Source organism: Phyllobates terribilis, unplaced genomic scaffold (genome assembly GCF_046119375.1).
Source record: "Phyllobates terribilis strain yellow unplaced genomic scaffold, ASM4611937v1 Scaffold_13__5_contigs__length_258822181, whole genome shotgun sequence".
Lineage (NCBI taxonomy): Eukaryota > Metazoa > Chordata > Amphibia > Anura > Dendrobatidae > Phyllobates > Phyllobates terribilis.
This window is the reverse complement of record NW_027362773.1, coordinates 224,672,466-224,690,489: the sequence shown is the minus strand read 5'-3', so window position 1 is coordinate 224,690,489 and position 18,024 is coordinate 224,672,466. Positions and strand designations below refer to the sequence as shown.

The 18,024-nt window shown below is 50.7% G+C and overlaps 1 protein-coding gene across 1 annotated transcript in view; it reads right to left on the bottom strand.

Moving 5' to 3' along the window:
• Nucleotides 1-17,471, bottom strand: part of NECAB2 (N-terminal EF-hand calcium binding protein 2) — a 304,632-nt gene extending 287,161 nt beyond the window's left edge. Inside the window, exon 1 of the mRNA XM_073659318.1 lies at nucleotides 17,219-17,471. Within this exon, the coding sequence (XP_073515419.1) occupies nucleotides 17,219-17,437 (219 nt within the window). The 5' untranslated portion in view covers nucleotides 17,438-17,471. The remainder of the gene's footprint in view (nucleotides 1-17,218) is intronic.
• Nucleotides 17,472-18,024: the final 553 nt, after the last annotated feature.

The following is an 18,024-nucleotide window of genomic DNA, read 5'->3' as shown; positions in this document are numbered from 1 at the left end:
GCCTTACAGGCCGAAAAAACCCTTTAAAACACAGAAAGCTGCAGCTGCCATTCTACAATGAAAAGAAGGCAGTGACAGGACTTACCGCTATAGCCAGGGCTTCTAGCCTCCTCCTCCTGCTGCCCGATACTACATTATATATTGCTTCAAAACCATTAAAGGGAATTTGTCACCAGCTTTTTGCCACCTAATCTGGTCACTTATTCCCTTTAACAAAGGAAGCCATTTGCAAATGATCTATAGTGGTGCAGCAGAAAGCTGCTGTGACTTTGAGGAAGCAACTTCTTAACACTGCACCTCAGACGTGTACGTCGAGCATTGAATGCTACGTGGGACCCCATCCTGGGGTTTCTATGGAACTGACAGGTTCTCCTTTAAAGCACCACTCTGTTTTTTTCTTTTCAGCACTGGGGTGGTGCTATATAGCCAAGTCCCCTGCCCCCAATATTATACTCACCCTCCGGCGTCTTCACGATATTTTTGGTGCCGCTCCGGCATAATCTTGTGAGCACAGCTTCTGACCGGCCGGGACTCAAGTTACATCACAAGCTCTCAATGCAAGTCTAACAAGACCCAGAACAAATACAGCCCTCATAGACTTGTATTGAGTTGTTACCTCCGGCTCACGCCATGAAACACTGGAGCAATCCGGCAGGTCACAACCTGCGACAGACCGACGGGAGAGACGGTGATAGCAGATGAAGAAGCCACAGGGGGCAGGAGACTTAGATTTAAAGCACCACTCCAAGGCTGCAATAAAAAGAACAAAACGCTGGAGTGGTGCTTTACGAGGCTGTCCAGGAGTTGATCAATTTCCTCTATTGTTGTGAAACAATTTTTACATTATCAGTAAAGATAATCCCCCCACTTTTGAATGTTTTGGGCTGGTTTTAGTACCCGATGGTTCTGCGCATTGCTTTGTTGTCTGTAGGACTTAGCCGAAAACTAGATTTCTGAGACCGCCATACATTCACTCTCCCATCCCAGCCCAGTGCAACTACTTTGAATTGTACTTGGTGTCCCCACTAGTAGGAAACAAGGACTAAATCACGTGTACAATGTGCCTTTCTGATTTTAGGAATTGTGAGATCTAAGTTTCTGTGTAGCCCTAAATGGCTGTATTCAAACAGGAGTATGCTTTCATGCAAATGTGTATTTTTGTTGCATTTCTGTAGCATAAGAATGCTTCAAAAATTGCCACAAAAATGATATAAATGATCATTGTTGGCAGCAGCACATCATCCTGTGCAAACATGATTGTTCTGGGCACATGCAATTCTTGTCAGCCATTAAAGGGAATCTGTCAGTAAGACCACCCCTCCCCCCCACTACATACTGTATATGGGTATGCAGATCTTTGAAATATAAATATATCAAACACCTTTATATCTCCTATCTGTTGCTGCATTCCAGAGTGATTGGCATTTTAAAATCATATGCAAATGAGATGTGAGGTGCTCTGGGTGTGACCGAGCGCTTAAGAACCAACGGTCTTCAGAGCTTGTTTCCGTGAAAGCTCCCAGAAGCGTATATTCAGTCTGGGTGAAAAAAAATAGCACACGGACCCTACGTTATTCAGTGCACGGACATTCAAATGAACCTGCATGTGAAGAAAATCTCAGCATGCACTACTTTCTCCTGTGTGATGGATGAGACTCGCTTATACAAGTCTATGGGTGCACAAAATCTGATTTTTACAGATACATTGCAACTCTTTAACTTAAGAAACTGTATTCAGTCCTGTACATTCTTATTAACTGCTGCTGCATTAAAAGTGATTGCACAGGAATGACAATTTAAAAAAAAAAATAAAAATTGGCCAAATTTTCTGGATTAAACAATTATTTATATGCTCATGTGAACCCAGCATCTGTATAACAAGGCAAAGAAATCAGACAGCTATCAATCAAGTTAAAGAAGCAGGTGCTGGCAATAGAAACAAGCTCTGGAGGCAGTGGCTTCTTAAAGGCAATCTATGCCAGCAGTTTTTTGCTACCTCATCTGAGAGCAGCATAATGTAGGGGCAGAGACCCTGATTCCAGCGATGTATCACTTAGTTTACTGGGTGCAACAGTTGTGATACAATCAGAGTTCTTAGATGTAACATGAAGCAGCGCTGAGAAAGCTGCCCCCACCAGGCTCTGTATGTAAATAGCTATAGACAGTGAGCTGCTTATCACAGGAGAGGTGGAGTCAGCCCAGGAGGTATGTGCCATCTAGTTACAGCAATGATAATGTCCTAGTGATAAAACCTTCATTGTAAGTAAACAACACACAGTCTAATAAGCGACACATCGTTGATTTTAGTGTTTTAACCCCTATCTCATGCTGTCCTGAGATTACATAGCAAAAGCCTGCTGACCGATTCCCTTTTAAATGCTATGTCACTTCTAGAGCACTTTACTTCTCATTTGCATATTAACAAAAACTCTGGATTACTGGAGAATGCAGAAATTGATAGAAGATCTAAAGATGTCCATAGATTTACAATTTCAAAAGACCTGCATGCAAATATAAGCAGTTTGGGTGGGGGTTGATCTTCCTGACAGATTCCCTCTAAACCATTGACGGTTGGCTTGTATATAGCCTGTTGGTGTCCATTTAATGGCCAAGATCGTCATTGGTACATGTGCACCGTAACATAGGTTACAGAGGCTGGATGACAGAGAAATTCTGGTGAGCCATAAACCTTTACAATTATTTGATTAAGGCCACTATCAGTATTTTACATCAGTATGTGTAAGCCAAAACCAGGAGTGGAACAATCAGAGGAAAAGTATAATAGAAACACGTCACCACTCCTGGTATTATCTTACAAATACTGAGGTAAAATACTGACCAAATACTGATAGTGTGACTGTAGCCTTACATGAAAATCCACATTATGTAATAATACTCCCTCGGTGGTCTACCGCTCTTTCTTTTACTGCAATGTCAATTATTACTGTGACTGCTGCAAACAGTTTCCAATTATTTATGGAAAATGGAGGTAACTGAAATGCAAAGTTGTGTCAGGTTTTTGCTCTGTAATCTGAAGACAGCAGGAAATGGGCGGAAACACAGTTTTTAGTCATGTGTCGCTGTGTGGTGTTTTCTTCAAATGAAGGTTTTATCATCAGGATATTATCACTGACCATACTACAGTTCATGTGCCTGCTAGTCCAACCACGTCCTTCCTGTGATAAGCAGCTCACTGTCAATAGACAATGTACATAGCGAGCCTGGTGGGGGGCAGCTTTCTCAGCTCTGCTTTTAAGAACTTTGATTGTATCAACGGATGCACCCTGTAAACGAAGTGATACATCACTGGAATCAGGGTCTCTTTGCCTACGTCTTGCTGCTCTCAGATGGGGTAGCAAAAACCTGCTGACAGATTCCATTCCAGACTTGGTGCAGTCCTGGCCATTGTGAGGGCAATTTTGGGCAGCCCTCAAGGGCTGGCTTATATGTCCTATATGGGGGCATAATAATGTTGGTAAGGTATGAAAGCGACAATCAGATGGAAAAATCTGCTTGGGAACAAAATGTATGTAAAAAAATAAATAAAACTAGCGTTATTTACATGCATGTCTTATGGCCTTTTCCTGCAGATTTTTACATAAAGCCTTTTCATTCTAAATTATATGATTTACTGAATGTGTGATTCCGCGATTTTTCACAAAATGGGAAAAAAAAAAAACACAACACAAAAGGCAAGTTATACATGTTGTGTTACCCAATTAATAAAAACCCACAAAAGGTCCAAGTCAACAATTAGAAGAGCAATGCCGTACTTCCAGCATTTCTGAAAAACAATAAGAAAACACAAGTTTTGGGATGAAAAAAAAATATATAAATCACCAGAAAAAAAACTGTGCCCCGAGGTTCACATTCAGCTATTGATTTCAGCAGACATCTGGTTGCAGATTTTTACCCGATTAAAAACAAAACACAATGCTGAAAAAACAGCCACAAAAAAAGCTGCAGGAGAAGGTGCTCCAAATCAAAGTTGTCTACAGGTGTATGATCACTTATTACAAATGCGGAAATAGCTAAAAAAGAAAGCCTCAAGGTGCTGTGAAGCAACACTTTCTAATGAAAGTAAGAACTTCCTTGTATTTTGAGTAACTGTACATAATTGTGCATGGCACAAAACACTGGCAAAGAAAGGGTTAAAACAATAACATACCTGATGAGTTAAACGACTGTCTTCTCATTTTATGGCTCCGGTGGTAATTACCTGCAGTGGCTGAGTGTGCCCGTCCTACACAGAACTGTTGTTTCCTTAAAGCTTTTAAATTGATGCATAATGTGACGCTCCAATTTACCGCAGTGGCATTTCACAGCGCCCATGACAGGCGAGTGCATCATTAGCATCACTCTGCCGAGGATAATGAGCCCCAATCACTGTCTGCAAGTAACAGTGAGACCTGGCGTCAAAGAAGGTGCCACTATATAGAGTTCTGTGCCGAACCATCATACCTGTGATATCTATATCTATGGCTTGACATGGTATGATTGTATTGGTCTAACAGTAATGGGGCTTGGATCTTAGCACAAACACTCTCAAGCAGAGTTAGACAAATCCCAGGAGCAAAAAAGTTAGTGCACCCCGAGATTTACTAGTAACAGTTCCCTTTTATTTTGTCACATAAATACAATGACTATTCGGACTTGCTCACAGTGGCGTACATGGTCTCATGTGAGAGAATCGGCCCAATAATACTAATCAATCTCTTGAATGTTAGAATCGTATCACAACTGTGGAGAAGATGGAGAACTTAATTTCTCCATCTTCTCCATTGTCTGAGTCTGCGGATGTTGGACTGCAATCGGATGACATCTGAGTGCAGTCCAATGTTTCACAAGCACCCATAAACTTGTATGGGTACGCATGTTCTGAATATCGGAGGCACTTGCAGTATGCTGTGATGATTTTCTCATGCCGAATCAGCATGAGAAAATAATCGCATATCTGCACTGCCCCATAGTATAACACTGGACCAAGTGCTATGTGATGAAAGATCAGAGAGCACTCATCCAATGTCTACGCTCGTGTGAGTGAGCCCTTAGGCTGTGGCTACACGGCAACTTTGGCCGTGACACGTGTGTTTAGTGTTTTCTCGGTGCTGCTGCTACAACACAGCCCCATACAAATGAATGGGGTAGCATAGCCACTTCAAATTTACGGTGATTGCGACAAGCTTGTCACAAGTCTCCCATTCTCGCAATATGAACCCCCTCTCTTGTGTTGTGCTGCAATGTAGCAGTGACACTAAGCGAATATTGGTCGCATGACAGGTGCGGCAGCCAAAGTTGGCGTGTAGCCTTAGGCTATGTGCCCACGTTGCATTTATGAAGCAGAAAATTTCTGCTGCATAAATGCAAGTCCTCTCCCGGAAAAACGCATGCGGAATTCCGCACGCGTTTATCGCGCGTTTTTCGCGCGTTTATCACACGTTTTCCACATGCGGAATTGCCTTGCGTTTTTTATGCATTGGACAAAGGCAATTCCGCTTGCGGAAACGCAAAATTAAATGACATGCTGCGGATTTTTGAACGCAGCATAAACGCTGCGGAAAAATCCGCAGCATGTGCATAGAACTTGCGGAATCCCATTGGGGACCATGGGGTGCGTGTTACCAAGCGTTTTTCAAGCGTTTACGCTGCGGAAATTCCGCATCAAAAACGCTTGAAAAATGCTACGTGGGCACACAGCCATAGCCTTAACATGTCACATGAAAAAATGCTATTAAACTGCAGATCCCCCCGGCAGCATTCGGGTTTCAGTCCCGGGGGTGGCGCCAACGCGGGTTCATTCACTGCTCTTTGTATAGGAAGTGACAGCTGTAATTGCAACCCCGGCACTGACTGACAGCCGGCTTATCTGCTGTCAGTCAGGGTCGGGAGCACGGTTACAGCTGCTGCTTTCTATACACAGAGTGGTGACTGAATCCACACCAGCGCCTCCTCCAGTACTAAAAACCGTAATGCTTCAGGAGGAATAAGGTACATTTCCTTCCGGCAGCGGAGGTCTAAGTGCGGGAGTCGGGCAGGTTCAGAACGCCATTAACCCTATGTCTGCAGGTTAATAGCGTTTTTTCACCTGACAGGTTCCCTTTAAACACCTGTTGACACCTCACATGCATAATGCTGAAAAATGATAATTCCTAGAAAGTGGAGAGAAGCACACATCCCCACTGCAAGAGTAGGCAACAGTGAGAGACGTTTAATAAATAATTCCAAAGTTAAGATGTGCAAAAAAATAATAAAATGCTCAAATATTCTAAAATATGGAAACGGGAAGAAGTACCGTAAGTAACTCTAAGATACTAAACAACACCAACAGATGATCTACATGATAAATTAAACTATATTAATATTATAGTCCCATCTCATCAGTAAACCTGAGAATGAGAATATAACAATCTGTAAGTAGATCCTGCTCCTTCATGAACGTAGACAAGAGTTGAATTGCCCCCTCCCCTGTTTAAACAGAACTGTTCACAAAGCGATGTTGAACTGGACACAAGATGTAATACTGGCTGCAGAGCGGAATAAAACATTGTTTATTTGTTTAGTGTTTTTCTTTTCAATGGGGGGGGGGGGGGTGTACTTTTTTTTCCTGTTGGAGTTGCTATCAGTTAAATTAAGTCAGATGGCAAATATTTTGATTGCCAATATCTTCAGAATGGCGGCGACATTAAACACAAACAAAAAGGTTGTATTCCTCTCCGCAGCCACGATTATATCCTGTGTTCAATTCAACATTGAAAATTTGTAAAAGATCCACTTACACCTACAGAATATTTTGTTACAATATGAAAATATTTTTTTCTGATGCTAAATGTAAAAGGACTGCATGGATATTCATTTGTACCTTATCTTCAGACATAACATTTATTCTTTTCCATGCAACATTCTTTTGTTTATTAAACATTACAAATAAAGAATTAAAAATAAATAAAAACATTCTAAATGGTCTCCTGCGATGGTCAAACATACTCCTGAAACTAGAGCACTATGTCCGTCCTTGTACTCACGTCTACGGGAACAGCCCAACTCCTTTTTTTCTTGGAGAAACCAGGGATCAAACAAACTGGATTTTAACCTATTCAATGCTATTGCTTCTCTCCAGATAACAGGCAGCGGTGGAGCCTGGAAAGTAGCATTAGATGTCCGTTATACTGGGCATGATCTATGTGCCATTTATTTCAGTGGTGCCAGGAGGGATATGGTGCTTCCATAGACACGCTCATGTTCACCTATATGGGTTTCAGCTTATAGAGACCCTCAGTTTCTCAAACTGTCAGGGATCTCAGCCATGTACAATCATTCAAAGACAGCAGTGCTAGTTGCCCCCTCAATAAAGACAAAAAGTTATATTACCCCTTTCCCAATTGTTTGGTAGCATTGCTGTGAATGTAGAGAGGGAGAGAGCTGCTGTGCTAGTTATGACAGCCCATATATACATAGGTGGACTCTATTGTCTCATGGTATAGATATATTGTGGTCCCATTCAGACATTGTAAATGTAGAAAGTATTTAAAAAGCCGCCATCTAATGCTACATTATAATCGTAATCAATTCAGAACCTCGTCTCACAAAGCAAAAAGGCAGCTTTTATTTTTAATTGGAGGAAGACGTATTTTTAGGCAATAAAAAAGTCATTTTTAGGATATCAAACTCAAATAAATAGTTGGGGTCCAAAATAGGAGGCAGAACTTGGCACCTCTTTACTGGATACAATAGTTTGCTGAACAGTGAAGAACATCTTAATATTATACTGATAACTATGGCTACTGCGCAGTGGGTTTTGCAGGACCAGAGCCACGCAAGTAAGCAGTAAATATTACAAACAAAAATAACCCACAACCCCACACATCATATAATACCGAAGTAGTATGCTTCATATCCAACCCTCCACATTCAGTGCTGCACCTTCAATAAAACAATGGCTTAGACTGTATGGGACCCTTGAGGGTTGGAATTTTGGAGAAGAGAAGAAGGGACCTGGTAACATGACTATGTCCACACTAAAGTTTGGAGTTCTGTTTTTCTGTCCATTCTAGGATACAGCTCTGTCACATGACAAACAAATGACACCAGACAAACTCAATAAGGCCACGGCCCCACTATCAGTATTTGGTCAGTATTTTTTCTCAGGAGTAGGAGCCAAAACCAGGTGAGGAACAATCAGAGGAAAAGTATAATAGAAACAAGTCACCAATTCTGCATTTATCACCCACTCCTGGGTTTGTCTCCCACTCCTGAGAAAAAATACTGACCGAATACTGATAGTGGGGCCATGGCCTTACTCTAATTTCAGTTTCGCATTTGGTTTGCCAACATTAAATAACACAGCACCTGTTTTTTTTGCGTAAAAAATACAAAACTTGTGAAGTAGCCACCAGTATAAGTGTGAAGCCAGCCTAAGTCGGTTTTGTCAATTTCCAAAGGTTATCAGCACCAGGGAGTGAAGGACCATAATAAAACTCCTACAGTGTTATCATACAGGGGCTCAAAAAGACAAGTCTATCAAGTTCTACCTCTCTTCCACCTGGCTGTTTGCAAAGGAACTGAAAGAATCTACCGACAACTTGGAGCTGCCCATACATATTACATGTATATCAGCTGCTCCCACCATTTATAACAGTGCTGACCGAACACCTATTGTGCATCTGGGCTTCACAAGTCTTCCCTGAAGGCAGACGTTGGGGGGAGAATAAGAAACGGTAGTTTGATTCCAACTGTTTAATCTTGGGTAGATAGAGTACTGCCAGAGATGCTCTTCACACCGAGAACAGGGGACTCCACCCCACCACCCCCCCCTCCCCTCTCCGCCCTTCACACCGAGAACACGGGACCCCCGGCCCTTCATACCAAGAGCACGGGACCCCCAGCCCTTCCCACCCTTCATACCGAGAGCATGGGACCCCCGGCCCTTCCCGCCCTTCATACCGAGAGCACGGGACCCCCGGCCCTTCCCGCCCTTCATACCGAGAGCACGGGACCCCCGGCCCTTCCCGCCCTTCATACCGAGAGCACGGGACCCCCGGCCCTTCCCGCCCTTCATACCGAGAGCACGGGACCCCCGGCCCTTCATACCGAGAGCACGGGACCCCCGGCCCTTCCCGCCCTTCATACCGAGAGCACGGGACCCCCGGCCCTTCATACCGAGAGCACGGGACCCCCGGCGCTTCATGCCGAGAGCACGGGACCCCCGGCCCTTCCCCGCCCTTCATACCGAGAGCACGGGACCCCCGGCGCTTCATGCCGAGAGCACGGGACCCCCGGCCCTTCCCCGCCCTTCATACCGAGAGCACGGGACCCCCGGCGCTTCATGCCGAGAGCACGGGACCCCCGGCCCTTCCCGCCCTTCATACCGAGAGCACGGGACCCCCGGCCCTTCCCGCCCTTCATACCGAGAGCACGGGACCCTCAGCCCTTCCCACCCTTCACACCGAGAGCACGGGACCCCGGGCCCTTCATACCGAGAGCACAGGACCCCGGGCCCTTCATACCGAGAGCATAGGACTCCCGGCCCTTCCCGCCCTTCATACTGCGAGCACGGGACCCCCGGCCCTTCATACCGAGAGCACGGGACCCCGGGTCCTTCCCTGCCCTTCATACCGAGAGCACGGGACCCCCGGCCCTTCATACCGAGAGCACGGGACCCCCGGCCCTTCCCCGCCCTTCATACCGAGAGCAAGGGACCCCCGGCCCTTCATACCGAGAGCACGGGACCCCCAGCCCTTCCCGCCCTTCATACCGAGAGCACGGGACCCCCGGCCCTTCCCGCCCTTCATACCGAGAGCACGGGACCCCCGGCCCTTCCCACCCTTCACACTGAGAGCACGGGACCCCGGGCCCTTCCCGCCCTTCATACCGAGAGCACGGGACCCCGGGCCCTTCATACCGAGAGCACGGGACCCCCGGCCCTTCCCACCGAGAGCACGGGACCCCCGGCCCTTCCCACCCTTCATACAGAGAGCACGGGACCCCCGGCCCTTCAGACCGAGAGCACGGGACCCCCGGCCCTTCCCCGCCCTTCATACCGAGAGCACGGGACCCCCGGCGCTTCATACCGAGAGCACAGGCCCCCCAGCCCTTCCCGCCCTTCCCACTGAGAGGACGGGACCCCCGGCCCTTCCCACCGAGAGCACGGGACCCCCGGCCCTTCCCACCCTTCATACCAAGAGCACGGGACCCCGGGCCCTTCCCACCGAGAGCACGGGATCCCGGGCCCTTCCCACCCTTCATACCAAGAGCACGGGACCTCGGGCCCTTCCCACCGAGAGCACGGGACCCCGGGCCCTTCCCACCGAGAGCACAGGACCCCAGGCCCTTCCCACCGAGAGCACAGGACCCCAGGCCCTTCCCACCGAGAGCACGGGACCCCCGGCCCTTCCCACCCTTCATACCAAGAGCACGGGACCCCCGGCCCTTCCCACCGAGAGCACGGGACCCCCGGCCCTTCCCACCGAGAGCACGGGACCCCGGGCCCTTCATACCGAGAGCACGGGACCCCCGGCCCTTCCCACCGAGAGCACGGGACCCCCGGCCCTTCCAACCCTTCATACCAAGAGCACGGGACCCCCGGCCCTTCATACCGAGAGCACGGGACCCCCGGCCCTTCCCCGCCCTTCATACCGAGAGCACGGGACCCCCGGCCCTTCCCCGCCCTTCATACCGAGAGCACGGGACCCCCGGCCCTTCCCCGCCCTTCATACCGAGAGCACGGGACCCCCGGCCCTTCCCTGCCCTTCATACCGAGAGCACGGGACCCCCGGCCCTTCCCCGCCCTTCATACCGAGCACGGGACCCCGGCCCTTCCCGCCCTTCATACCGAGAGCACGGGACCCCCGGCCCTTCCCGCCCTTCGTACCAAGAGCACGGGACCCCCGGCCCTTCCCACCCTTCATACCGAGAGCACAGGACCCCGGGCCCTTCATACCGAGAGCACGGGACCCCCGGCCCTTCCCACCCTTCACACCGAGAGCACGAGACCCCCCCTCCCCACCGAGAGAATGGGACCCTTCCTTCCCGCCCTTCATACCGAAAGCATGGGACCCCCGGCCCTTCACATTGAAAACACCTGCATGCTCAACTGAACTGATGATGCATATGTACAGGGTGGGTCAGGAGAGCTAGCTGTCAGTCATAAGATGGAAAGATGCCAGATCATTTCTTATCCTGTATGATAAGCTGCTCAGTTACTTTGATTTAGTAGAATGACAATCAGCAAAATGAGATTTGTAGGTAGAACGAAGAAAAAACAAAAACATTATAAAAAAAAAAAAAAAAAATCACCAACTTTAAAAATAAAAACCATTTCCAGTTTTAAGCACCCAAATAAAAATTAAAACTAATGAAAGGAAAGAAAGGTTTAGAATTGGATGTAGACGGCCCCTAACACGTTCACTTGCTTATCTCAGACACATCATCTCAGATGTGAAAGCATCGGACAACTTTGTGGATGGGCAGAAACCTGATTAAAACTAAAAAATGTAACCAGCAATCTGCCAGATCTAGAGTCTGGGCACAGGCTAATGATCGGCCCTGGAGGACAGAAGATGTGGAAGCCGCGGAGCCATCTCCGCTCTGCCGGAATTCTAGGGCAACTAACCCCATCCTTCACTACTAAGCAAAGTGTCCGTGCTCTTCCTCAGACTCCCGATGACAGATCTTGTACCATCTGAGTCTCTTCCATTTCCATGGTGACATAATTACAAAGCTATAAGACAAATATAATGCGAAGTCACCGTACTGACGGTCTATATTTAGTCAACCTTACGGCTCGCTTCTAAAGAGATCGCTGCATATATAGAGCAGAAGACGACGGACAACATCTAGAAAATTAGCCGATGAAATCTTTTTTGGACGACCAACTCTCAGGGAGCCGTTAACCTGTTGGTGTCCACAAGTCACATAGTACAAACCTTCCACCATATACAAGAAGTCTCCCAGGTGGTCAGAATCTCCTCTGCCAGCTGGGGGCTTTAGGTTATGTCCATGTGTTGCTGCTGGACGTGCGGCCAAAACGTGAGCCTATAGTTGCACAATTTTGATTTGTACTAGAGAAGCCAATGGCGAGCAGCGCATAGTCGCACCCCTTGAGTTTGCTCCCAGGGGGCATATGCAGCAGATTTGTGGGTAGCAGCAAAGTGGATGACATTTTCCAATACTGACAGGGCAAATCTGCAGCATAAACTAACCGGTGCGGTGTCAAGTTTTGCATTTCTACCGTGATTTGCAGCAGATCTGTAATGCAGTAATTTACCTTTTTTATTGGGGGAGGGGTGGTGAAATGGAAAATATATATATTTCACATTAAAAAAAGATCGCAGTACGGATACGTCCACAGGAGCATATTTTTTTTCCAAGTGCTGTGCATGAAAAATACTGACATCATAAGAACAACTCCAATGTTATTCAATAGGGCTGCTCAGATCAGGGCTTTTATATGGATCGAAAGTGGGTGCGTAAAAAACGGATCCCATAAGGATCATCCATATTGCAAAACTTCTGATATAAAAACCCGATGCCGCACAGATGAGGAAGAGGACACAGATGACAATACAGGAAGAAGGTTTTTTGTTTTGCCCTCATCTCAACTTATATGAAGAATGTCGGCCGTGCTGTACTTTCATACTATTTTTATGCATTTCGGAATAAAAGCTCAGCAGTGGATTATAGGGGGGGGAGGGGTGATGATGGATGTGACGCTCCGGCTCTATTCTCACTCCACCAACTTTGGCTGTAACTGCATCAAAACATTACATGGGACGTGGACGCAGCTCTGATCCGCAGGGCCGGACGACGAGCACGTCTATTCAGGGCAGACTAGATTCATGACTGCCGATACAATGAGAGTGACCCCACTGTGGGGGGCTGCCAGGCTCAGTGATGGGGTCTTCATAGATCAGGTACAGAGATACAGATGTGACTATGCCCCTTATTTATACACTTTAGATCTGATGCCCCCGATCACTGTCTCTATAGGCGCTGACCATTATAAAGCCACAAGCAGCTGCAGGACCCCTGGAGTAGTCACACTGCACCTACTTGTACTGGGGCAATGCTCCCTGTGGTATGGGGGACAGTGCTGACTCTGGGGTCCTGCAGTGGGTATACTGGGGGCAATGATCCCTGTGGTAAGGGGGGACAGTGCTGACTCTTGGGTCCTGCAGTGGGTATTCTGGGGGCAATGCTCCCTGTGGTAAGGGGGGGACAGTGCTGACTCTGGGGTCCTGCAGTGGGTATACTGGGGGCAATGATCCCTGTGGTAAGGGGGGACAGTGCTGACTCTTGGGTCCTGCAGTGGGTATTCTGGGGGCAATGCTCCCTGTGGTATGGGGGACAGTGCTGACTCTGGGGTCCTGCAGTGGGTATATTGGGGGCAATGCTCCCTGTGGTATGGGGGACAGTGCTGACTCTGGGGTCCTGCAGTGGGTATACTGGGGGCAATGCTCCCTGTGGTAAGGGGGGGACAGTGCTGACTCTGGGGTCCTGCAGTGGGTATACTGGGGGCAATGCTCCCTGTGGTATGGGGGACAGTGCTGACTCTGGGGTCCTGCAGTGGGTATACTGGGGGCAATGCTCCCTGTGGTAAAGGGGGGACAGTGCTGACTCTAGGGTCCTGCAGTGGGTATACTGGGGGCAATGCTCCCTGTGGTAAAGGTGGGACAGTGCTGGCTCTTGGGTCCTGCAGTGGGTATATTGGGGGCAATGCTCCCTGTGGTATGGGGGACAGTGCTGACTCTGGGGTCCTGCAGTGGGTATATTGGGGGCAATGCTCCCTGTGGTAAAGGGGGGACAGTGCTGACTCTGGGGTCCTGCAGTGGGTATACTGGGGGCAATGCTCCCTGTGGTAAAGGGGGGACAGTGCTGACACTGGGGTCCTGCAGTGGGTATATTGGGGGCAATGCTCCCTGTGGTATGGGGGGACAGTGCTGGCTCTTGGGTCCTGCAGTGGGTATACTGGGGGCAATGCTCCCTGTGGTAAAGGGGGGACAGTGCTGACTCTGGGGTCCTGCAGTGGGTATACTGGGGGCAATGTTCCCTGTGGTATGGGGGACAGTGCTGACTCTGGGGTCCTGTAGTGGGTATATTGTGGGCAATGCTCCCTGTGGTAAAGGGGGGACAGTGCTGACTCTTGGGTCCTGCAGTGGGTATTTTGGGGGCAATGCTCCCTGTGGTATGGGGGACAGTGCTGACTCTGGGGTCCTGCAGTGGGTATACTGGGGGCAATGCTCCCTGTGGTAAAGGGGGGGGACAGTGCTGACTCTGGGGTCCTGCAGTGGGTATACTGGGGGCAATGCTCCCTGTGGTATGGGGGACAGTGCTGACTCTGGGGTCCTGCAGTGGGTATACTGGGGGCAATGCTCCCTGTGGTATGGAAGACAGTGCTGGCTCTTGGGTCCTGCAGTGGGTATTTTGGGGGCAATGCTCCCTGTGGTAAGGGGGGGACAGTGCTGACTCTGGGGTCCTGCAGTGGGTATACTGGGGGCAATGATCCCTGTGGTAAGGGGGGACAGTGCTGACTCTTGGGTCCTGCAGTGGGTATTCTGGGGGCAATGCTCCCTGTGGTATGGGGGACAGTGCTGACTCTGGGGTCCTGCAGTGGGTATATTGGGGGCAATGCTCCCTGTGGTATGGGGGACAGTGCTGACTCTGGGGTCCTGCAGTGGGTATACTGGGGGCAATGCTCCCTGTGGTAAGGGGGGGACAGTGCTGACTCTGGGGTCCTGCAGTGGGTATACTGGGGGCAATGCTCCCTGTGGTATGGGGGACAGTGCTGACTCTGGGGTCCTGCAGTGGGTATACTGGGGGCAATGCTCCCTGTGGTAAAGGGGGGACAGTGCTGACTCTGGGGTCCTGCAGTGGGTATACTGGGGGCAATGCTCCCTGTGGTAAAGGTGGGACAGTGCTGGCTCTTGGGTCCTGCAGTGGGTATATTGGGGGCAATGCTCCCTGTGGTATGGGGGACAGTGCTGACTCTGGGGTCCTGCAGTGGGTATATTGGGGGCAATGCTCCCTGTGGTAAAGGGGGGACAGTGCTGACTCTGGGGTCCTGCAGTGGGTATACTGGGGGCAATGCTCCCTGTGGTAAAGGGGGGACAGTGCTGACACTGGGGTCCTGCAGTGGGTATATTGGGGGCAATGCTCCCTGTGGTATGGGGGGACAGTGCTGGCTCTTGGGTCCTGCAGTGGGTATACTGGGGGCAATGCTCCCTGTGGTAAAGGGGGGACAGTGCTGACTCTGGGGTCCTGCAGTGGGTATACTGGGGGCAATGTTCCCTGTGGTATGGGGGACAGTGCTGACTCTGGGGTCCTGTAGTGGGTATATTGTGGGCAATGCTCCCTGTGGTATGGGGGACAGTGCTGACTCTTGGGTCCTGCAGTGGGTATTTTGGGGGCAATGCTCCCTGTGGTATGGGGGACAGTGCCGACTCTGGGGTCCTGTAGTGGGTATACTGGGGGCAATGCTCCCTGTGGTATGGGGGACAGTGCTGACTCTGGGGTCCTGCAGTGGATATACTGGGGGCAATGCTCCCTGTGGTATGGGGGACAGTGCTGACTCTGGGGTCCTGCAGTGGGTATACTGGGGGCAATGCTCCCTGTGGTATGGGGGACAGTGCTGACTCTGGGGTCCTGCAGTGGGTATACTGGGGGCAATGCTCCCTGTGGTAAAGGGGGGACAGTGCTGACTCTGGGGTCCTGCAGTGGGTATACTGGGGGCAATGCTCCCTGTGGTAAAGGTGGGACAGTGCTGGCTCTTGGGTCCTGCAGTGGGTATATTGGGGGCAATGCTCCCTGTGGTATGGGGGACAGTGCTGACTCTGGGGTCCTGCAGTGGGTATATTGGGGGCAATGCTCCCTGTGGTAAAGGGGGGACAGTGCTGACTCTGGGGTCCTGCAGTGGGTATACTGGGGGCAATGCTCCCTGTGGTAAAGGGGGGACAGTGCTGACACTGGGGTCCTGCAGTGGGTATATTGGGGGCAATGCTCCCTGTGGTAAAGGGGGGACAGTGCTGGCTCTTGGGTCCTGCAGTGGGTATACTGGGGGCAATGCTCCCTGTGGTAAAGGGGGGACAGTGCTGACTCTGGGGTCCTGCAGTGGGTATACTGGGGGCAATGTTCCCTGTGGTATGGGGGACAGTGCTGACTCTGGGGTCCTGTAGTGGGTATATTGTGGGCAATGCTCCCTGTGGTAAAGGGGGGACAGTGCTGACTCTTGGGTCCTGCAGTGGGTATTTTGGGGGCAATGCTCCCTGTGGTATGGGGGACAGTGCCGACTCTGGGGTCCTGTAGTGGGTATACTGGGGGCAATGCTCCCTGTGGTATGGGGGACAGTGCTGACTCTGGGGTCCTGCAGTGGATATACTGGGGGCAATGCTCCCTGTGGTATGGGGGACAGTGCTGACTCTGGGGTCCTGCAGTGGGTATACTGGGGGCAATGCTCCCTGTGGTATGGGGGACAGTGCTGACTCTTGGCTCCTGCAGTGGGTATATTGGGGGCAATGCTCCCTGTGGTATGGGGGACTGTGCTGACTCTTGGGTCCTGCAGTGGGTATACTGGGGGCAATGCTCCCTGTGGTATGGGGGACAATCCTGGCTCTTGGGTCCTGCAGTGGGTATACTGGGGGCAATGCTCCCTGTGGTATGGGGGACAGTGCTGACTCTTGGGTCCTGCAGTGGGTATTTTGGGGGCAATGCTCCCTGTGGTATGGGGGACAGTGCTGACTCTGGGGTCCTGCAGTGGGTATACTGGGGCCAATGCTCCCTGTGGTATGGGGGACAGTCCTGGCTCTTGGGTCCTGCAGTGGGTATACTGGGGGCAATGCTCCCTGTGGTATGGGGGACAGTGCTGACTCTTGGGTCCTGCAGTGGGTATTTTGGGGGCAATGCTCCCTGTGGTATGGGGGACAGTGCTGACTCTGGGGTCCTGCAGTGGGTATACTGGGGCCAATGCTCCCTGTGGTATGGGGGACAGTCCTGGCTCTTGGGTCCTGCAGTGGGTATACTGGGGGCAATGCTCCCTGTGGTATGGGGGGCAGTGCTGGCTCTGGTGGGATCCCCTCTCTGGACTCTGCTGCCCCCTATGGGCAGAGCAGCTCAGGAGCCCAGACTTAACCCCTGCATGACCGAGTCCTGTCCACCCCACCGAGCGGTGCTGCCGTGTGCCCGCATATCGCAGAGTACAGAACAGACAGGTGACTATCGCGATACTCACATCCAGGATGACAGAGATGCCCCTCCTGCTCCCTGCCGGGTCAGGCATGTTCTGCACTAGTGTCAGCGCCTCCTCTCCCCGCAGCTCTCGCTCACTCTTGTCGCTCATCTTGGTGACGATCCAACGCAGCAGACCGTCCAGTCCCCGGACCTGAGACTGCTGCTGCCGCAGGAGCTTGTGGACGCTGGTCCTGCAGTACCGGGCTGCCTGCTCACACATGTCTGAGACCGGGAGGGGGAGAGCAGCACGCCCCCTGCTTGTAGACACGCCCCTCCACGCCTTAACCACGCCCTGAACCGCACGGACAGCCAGTGTCCAGGGAGCAGAGATTGCGGCGCCCCACCCACACGGCCAGCCCCGCCTTTATTTATGTAAACCCCGCCCTTGCAGACTCCGGCTATTGGTGGTGGACGCGCACCTGTAAGCTCAGGTGGAGCCGGTGAGTGGAGCCGGTGAGAGTGGCGCCGGCTGTGCTCTGCGGGAGCTCCTCACATGCCGGACCCCGGGGATAGCTCGGCACCGGGGATAGCTCCGTACGGCACTGAGTGTCACCGCCTGCACCCCGCTTACTGCGAGACCTTCTGGATTGGGGTGGTGGCACCAGAACTACAGGGCAGTGAAGGGGTTAATGTCGGCAGCTCTGGTAGCCTCGGACGGGTTAGTGATGGCATCCCTGGTGGTCCTGAGCAAGGCAGGGGTTAATGTCAGTGTCTCTGGATGCCTAAAGCAGATCGGGGGCTAATGTCGGCACAGTTGACAGTCCAGGGCAGGGAAAGGGTTAATAGGGTTTATGCCAAAATGTGCAG